The sequence below is a fragment of the Triticum aestivum genome, chromosome 3D (assembly GCF_018294505.1).
Source record: "Triticum aestivum cultivar Chinese Spring chromosome 3D, IWGSC CS RefSeq v2.1, whole genome shotgun sequence".
In the NCBI taxonomy this organism is placed as follows: Eukaryota; Viridiplantae; Streptophyta; class Magnoliopsida; order Poales; family Poaceae; genus Triticum; species Triticum aestivum.
In genome coordinates, this window is record NC_057802.1 from 170456150 (window position 1) to 170463319 (window position 7170).

Here is a 7170-nt window from a genome sequence, read left to right on the forward strand (position 1 = left end):
TAACAGCAACACGACGCTTGTAGATGCATTTTGAGTGGTACTGGACAAGCTCTAGGAAGGGGCAAATCAAAGAACTTCACTTCAAATTCCATACCTCAAGATCCTGCTGCTCATGGTGTTTCATGAAGATCGCCTTGTTTCCATGACAGCCCAGCTTCAAAACTTCACAGTATTTTTTTTCTCCGCATGACTAAGTGGGCACGTTTGCATCGACCAATGTGACTGCTGCTGTTAGCTGATATTACAGTATCTGACATACCGCCAAAGTGGAAGCATGTAAATTCGGATCATCCAAACACATAAATCAAGAAAAATTACATCCGATCATACCACACATGTATTTACAATCATCACACGGACAAATTTTTGGGGGAGGGACAGAACCGAGGGCATTTTCCATATAGAAGGTTTATTTCTGATGGCATGTTGGAAAATGTTCCCCGGCAGATGTATTCTTGCTTGGTCTCACAGATGCTGTCAAATTAGTCAGCTCTACAACATGACTCCCTTTCTATCTAAGGTATAATCCTGGTTTGACAGCAAGATTTAAGCTACACAAACTAGCACATTAAACAAACAAACATCTGATGTTGATAGGGGTGCTAACATTTACATAAGCGAGCCCCCACCAAAGGCATTGCCAAATCTCCATCTATACTCTTTGCATGTTTATCAAGATCACACTTCACCATATATACCACTTCACTCATTTTTCGCTTGTTCAGCTTTCTCATTGTTAGTTGCCAACGCTGTTGCCCCTTGCTGCACCATTTGCAATTGGATTTGCAACATCTGGAAACAAGCGACTAATGAATTATGTTGGCCAGACAGAGCAATAATGAAAGGATAGTCACATCAAGTTATCATATTCCCAGCAAGCTTGTCATGTGATTTAGTTACTTCTTGGCATTGACCAGGGATCATTTGTCATCACTAGACATTTAGGCAACCATTTATGTCTTGAAGAAAGTTGCAGATTACAATCCAGCAACGATGACAAAGAAAAAACCGTTTGAAGCTGATGAACAACGTTTACTGTCTACAGGTACTTATGATCATAACAAATATATTAGAATACTGGATTGATCGTTAAGAATCAAGGGTATTTGAAGATAGCAACGGAACTGAATAACGTGATACAAAAGAAATGAATTTTTGCATGCCGATAGATTTCGACCATGGCATGTAAAAAATTACAACTACTAGTCACCAACATAACAACAGGCGATTGTGCATCAATAGACATTGGATATATCAGCGCAGATCAAATATTAGGTGTCATGCAGATTACTTTATTTTTAATATCAGAAGATCATGATTTTTTATTTCAAAACCAGTGTGAAGATAATGCTTAACCAATAAATATACTACCATGTAAAATTAAAAATAATAATTCAGCTTGTATTTAGTTCCCGAGAAAATGGAGAAAATTACAATAGCATCAACACTTTCTCCTTTGCAACATTCCCAACCCCTGTGGAGTTTCAGCTGGACATTTTGAAGGTTAATGACCTAATATAGTACTCTATATAAGGTCTTCTCAGAAAGTTTTGGAAATTTTCACATTGGTTTGCACTAGATATATTTGCCACAAATATTGCCAGGAACATATCCAGTGCAACGAACTAATCTATCTGGTGAATCGTGCAAACTAATGTAGGCAATTGGCTGCTGACTGAATGGTTCAAATTCATTAGGTTATCATTGGTGACAGCCCTCATTGAACATTTCCGAACATGTGTGTGTTATTCAGAAATACGTCTATCTGGTTATTCAGAACATTACACAATTGCTAGGCCCATCACAAATACCATAGTAAGATTAAAGCAGGCCAACTTAGGGAAAAGATGATTATTACCTCTATCTGGCTCCTTATAGCGTTTTCGTAAGTCTTTTGTAGTGAATTTTCAAGGTCCCTGTTGATTGTTGCTGAGCTGGCAGGACCATGTGAAATAAAAGGCTGAGGTGCCGAGAGATCCTGATTGTTCGGCCATTGCAATGATTGGTTGTTCTGCGATTGATTGGAAGTACTTGCTTCTCCTGATTGTGAAGTACCTGATGTAGCACGCAGAGGTCCTGAATACCTGATGATTGAATAAAAGGTACTTGGTTATCAGTATTAGAATGTACAGCGCATGACACACTTGCTTCATAGTATATTAGTGGAATAATGAAAATGGTCAAACACAGGGGCTAACCCGATGTCAGTACCTAAGATCGAAGAAAAGTGGCTAACCACCAAGTCCCAGCAGAGCTACTGAGGCCAAATAATAACCTGCTTCAAGAAAACACACCCCAGCTTGGAAAAAGGCACATTCTCTTAGGCTCGGTTTGCTTTTGCTGAACTATGCTGCACTGTGCTTACATTACAATTTGCTGTAGAAAATTAGGCACGGAAATAGGCAAAATCAGGTTGGGCAAACAGGATTATGATAAACCACCGCAATGCCAAACGCAGCCTGCTAACGAGATGGACCAATGCTATGCAAGCACAACAACAACAACATAGCCTTTAGCCCCAAACAAGTTGGGGTAGGCTAGAGGTGAAACCCATAAGATCTCGCAACCAACTCATGGTTCTGGCACATGGATAGCAAGCTTCCACGCACCCCTGTCCATGGCTAGTTCTCTGGTGAAATGCTATGCAAGCACCCAATGAATAATCAATCAGCAGCCAGCGGGAATAGAGCAGTGAAGCAGCCGACCAGAGCAGCGCTGAGGAGCGGACACAGCCAAGGTGTGTTACGCGGAAGAGGCAACGATCAGGCAGAAGTGGCGGAGACACAGGCGCAGCCTTCAACTGGAGTCCTAGTGGCGGGACAGCAGGCAAGAGAGGCGCGCGGCAGCAGGGGCGTCAGTGGCGATCTGGGAGAAGTGAGCCAGCGGGGGACTGATCCAGCCAGGTAGCAGCCCAGCAGCGGCCAATCTTGCAAAACCAGGGAGCCCGGACTCTGGCAGGGATAGAGCAGGCAGGCGACAGACCAGATGGGAAAGACAGCAGAAGACGAGATCGATAAGGATCGAGACCGGAAAAAAAATTCAATCTGTGTGTGGGGAGATCAGATCGATTGGGAATCAGATCAGTCGCCTGGAAAAGCGATCCAAAAGAGCACGAGTTGCGCATGAGATAAAGAAGCCTAGGGCTCTAATAGGGATCTCATACCATGTTAGAGAAGCAACTTATCTGTATTGCATAACCCACTGGGCGAATATATATTTCAAGAGACTTGGGAGTACTGGTTAATCTATACTAATACAAATACGTAAGGAAACCAGACCAATGCTAATACTCCAAAACGGAATACAATAACCACAGCTCGACAAGTCATAATGTTCCAAGGCCAAAAGGAACATCAGCTGCAGTTTAGGATTCTTCCTAATGTTTCATTCGTCCTGTTTGTTTTATTTTTTTTCACTGTTTGGACCTGCACACAACTGAGACGACCAGGTGCAAAATAGAAAAGACAAAACCAGATGAATGCAAGGCTTAGTGGCAAAAAACAAACTATCCTGCATGGTTTACCATTTTTATCCAGCCACCATCAACATAAGGCAGGTAAAGGTATACCAAGCTGGCAAAGTTCAAATATATTCCAAGTTGAACAATGTGGCAGCTTGCAAATGAGATGCATATATAAATTTTAAGTTGCAAAATGATGATCCGCGATAAAATACCAGAATCAGCATTGCTGATCATATTAAAGTATCCCAAGAGGAATCACCAAAAGCTTGACATTTCGCACTATTACAGAGAAGTAACAACGATGATGAAAAAAATATACCTATTCAAGGTGTTTGTTGGAGGATAAGCAAAAGATCTCCCATATATGGAAGCAGCTGAAGCAGCAGCCTCAAGTTTTGCTTGACGCCTGTTCATGTTCTCACTTGTTGCTCCTTCTGAACCTGGAGCGCCGATGCCTGCAGCTGTTTTTCCTCACACTGAATTAGGAATCACATACAAAACTATTTGCCGAATGTAGCACTGACTGATAAAAATTGTTAACTAGAAAAATGCAAACAATAAACAGAACAACAAAAGGAAGCTCACCAAGCTGAACACCCGGTTGAGCTCCATGCTGTTGCGCTGATGCAGTACGTCCATTGTCCGGGGGGACAATGGGAGCTCTACATGTGGGGCAAGTATGTTGGCGCTCTAGCCATGACCTCAAACAATGCACATGGAACAAGTGCCCACAAAGCAGCTTCTTTGCTGTTGTCATCTCTTCACGACAGATAATACATGTAGCATCACTCCTGAATTCATAAAAATATCTAAATCATAAACAAGAGCCATAGTTGAATAAACTGAAACAGTGCCAGCAAAATTAAATAACTCACGCATTAAGCTCATCAGCTGTAGCATCTGGAAAGCGTTCATTCATGTTGGAAGTTATCTTTCTGTAGCGCACATAATCTGAAACACGAATTCTGAAGCAGCGGAAGGTCTCGTACAGCTCACGGATCAAGTGCAATGGGACACCATAGTTCCTGGTATTGGTATAACAGATCAGGCACTGAAGTTCAAACTATAGTACTCTTAAGGGGAAAGATCATAAGAGAGCTCACAGGAAGATAGCTACGAAGAAGAGCATATACAAAAACAAGTGCACAAGGTCACTGATGAGCTCCAAATAAAATGTATACACTGCCTTTTTCTCCCATTGACCTTCCATTAGCATGTCGCTGACATAGAATACATACTTCACGAATATCGATACCGTTGATGTTGCTAGTATCATATACCTGAAAACATGATTTGCACATATCTGAGCTACTTGGGTTTCAAGATCTTGAAATTACATCAAGAATTATCTGCAGATGTAAAAGTAAAATTTTAGTAAATAAATATAAGATTAGTCCATTTGGTTGTTACCATGCCTGAAGTGGCATGTCCCATGCTTTAAAAGCAATAACATATACTAGCCTTACTGTAATTTAAAATATTCAGACCTAATGTTTTGCACCACTTTCACTTAAATATTGCTTAGAGTTAAGCAGACACTCTCTCCGACTCAAATAAGAAGGCATATAATTTTTGTCTGAAGTCAAACAGTACATAGTTTGACCAAGTTTGTAGGAAAAACTATCAACACTACATTGCTAAATAAACATAATATGAAAATATATTTCAGTGTCTATATGTAATGATACTAATTTTGTATTGTTGTTGATAGTTTTCCCTACAAACTTGGCGAAACTTTGCACCACTTGACTTAACACTAAATTTATACGCCATCTTTTCAAGCACGGATGGAGTAGCTAACAAGTTCCTGGACTTGGCTCCGGAAATGTAACAACCATAACATAAAAATGAATCAGATATTAATATTGAGGTGGTAAACATACTAGACAAATCTACACGTGGCTTAGTGGAGGCATCAAGTGAAATGATTAACTGGTGACTCGGATACCGCAGTGTCAGGCCAAGTATAAGTTATGAATGACCAAGAAGTTTGAAACATACATTGGTGCGTCCACACGACCACACAAAAGACATAAACATCCAGCGCTTAAACTGGTATGTCTAAACTATTCTTCCAGGATTCTATAATGGACTTGCAAAGGGAGCAGGAACACCACCACCTCTAGAGGAGGAGGATCTCGTGATCGTGAAGATATGATGGTCATGGATAGACTTGAATATCTAGTACTCCCTCTGTAAAGAAATATAAGAGCGTTTAGATAGTGATCTAAACGCTCTTATATTTCTTTACAGAGGGAGTATGTAACATTCTACAAATGCATCTTTATGCTCATAGAACTAGAAATGCTAGTACAACTTCCGTACTTTGTTGTCGGTTTGTTAAATAATGTTTAATACCGTTCAAAAAATGTTGCATAGATGTCCCTTTCCATGAAACATGGCGTTTTCATTTCATGGAACAATGCACGATTATTCAACTTATAGGTGTCAAACCAAAGCGCATTGATACTTATAAGATCCAATGGTTGCTGTTTTAATTGAATCTGACCTCATGGGTATTGGATACCTTGAAAGGTGAAGTGGGGCAATAAAAGATGCTGCACTGCAAGCCAATCTTGGAATAAAGAAGGATTTGAGATAGCTTACTCAAAGGAAAAGAAGATTGCAACAGACGCCTCCCGGTTCTTTATCAGTGGCATCAAGGATCTCGACAGGAAGATGCAGTCGACGGCAAGCAGGAACACCATGAAGGACACAATCCTTATGTGCGACAGCATCGGCACAGAGGGCGTGGTCTCAATGTAGTCGACCCTCTTCTGTGCGAGCCAATGCAGCGCCTTGACGAGTAGCAGTGCGGCGACCATGGCGAGGAAGGCGACGGAGAAGTCCTGGCGGAAGATGGTGACCGCAAAGAGGATCTCCACGACCTCCCTCCAGGACTGCTCGTTGAGCTGCTCAACCTCGGCCTCACGGAGCGTGCCCAGGAAGATGCGCTTGACGAGCTGCCAGGTGGTGCACATGGCGACGAGGCCCGTGTTGAGGAGCAGCACAAAGCAGATCTTGGACGAGGAGAGGTAGACCATCGCAGGGTAGAACTGCTCCCTGCTGCTGAACGCGTAGTACACCGCTGACGTCGTCGCCAGCAGGCTGAACGCCGCGTACGTCTGCAGACGGATCATCTCCGCCGCCCGCCCGCGGCGAATCACCCCCACCAACAGGGGCGGATCTAGTGGCACGCCCAAAATTTGTGGAGTTTTGTTCAGGTTTAAGCAATCATGATCACTGAATGACTCAGGGAGCTCATACCTCAAAAACCTATGTCCGAGATTGCGGACGGGGCGGAGACAGCAGTGAGCAGGGACGCGGTGCAGTAGAACGGAGACGGCGATGGCGGCGACGCGCGTGAGAGGCGGGGGAGTCGGCGGCGGCCCTACAGCTGGACTGGGTCGGATTGGCCACAACTCCATCGCGCCGACCCAAACGCACGGGCATTTGTCAGCTTTTCGTTTCTTTGATCCGTTGTCCGCTAGTCCGTCCGTGTCGAATCGATGCACCCAACCGACCGATCCAAATCTTGACCGCGTAAAAAATAATTAAAACTTGAAAAATGCCCATGGTCAGAGATCATGCCAATAGCCATGACATCGCCCATAGTTCAGACAATGCCAGTCTCCGAAAAACACCACATAGTTTATGTTGACGCACTTGACAGCGACCGACACACATGCCAGAAAACAAAAAAAAAG

At 42.9% G+C, this 7170-nt stretch overlaps 1 protein-coding gene across 3 annotated transcripts; it reads right to left on the reverse strand.

Moving 5' to 3' along the window:
- Nucleotides 1-256: 256 nt before the first annotated feature.
- LOC123078088 (ERAD-associated E3 ubiquitin-protein ligase HRD1) lies at nucleotides 257-6940 on the reverse strand. 3 transcript variants are annotated; one of them, XR_006437059.1, is made up of 9 exons: nucleotides 6731-6940; nucleotides 6071-6650; nucleotides 4567-4743; nucleotides 4339-4488; nucleotides 4049-4254; nucleotides 3783-3924; nucleotides 2212-2275; nucleotides 1859-2084; nucleotides 733-792 (listed from the first exon to the last, which is right to left on the reverse strand). XR_006437059.1 is itself a non-coding variant. In XM_044500482.1 (8 exons), exons 2-8 carry the CDS (start codon nucleotides 6601-6603, stop codon nucleotides 703-705), a joined length of 1524 nt encoding a protein of 507 aa, XP_044356417.1. In that variant the 5' UTR covers nucleotides 6604-6650; nucleotides 6731-6940; the 3' UTR covers nucleotides 257-702. The 3 variants fall into 3 exon arrangements, 1 of the variants encoding a protein (XP_044356417.1); XM_044500482.1 differs by lacking the exon at nucleotides 2212-2275 and having other exon boundaries at nucleotides 257-792; XR_006437060.1 differs by lacking the exon at nucleotides 733-792 and having other exon boundaries at nucleotides 1899-2084; nucleotides 2212-2376.
- Between the last annotated feature and the right edge of the window lie 230 nt (nucleotides 6941-7170).

Excerpts from the sequence above, each read along its gene's own strand:
- LOC123078088 (XM_044500482.1), bottom strand. The coding sequence starts at position 6,603 with ATGATCCGTCTGCAGACGTACGCGGCGTTCAGCCTGCTGGCGACGACG. Across the intron at positions 4,744-6,070 it reads GCAATCTTCTTTTCCTTTGA|GTATATGATACTAGCAACAT; the intron begins GTAAGCTATCTC and ends TCATGTTTTCAG. Across the intron at positions 793-1,858 it reads CTATAAGGAGCCAGATAGAG|ATGTTGCAAATCCAATTGCA; the intron begins GTAATAATCATC and ends GCTTGTTTCCAG.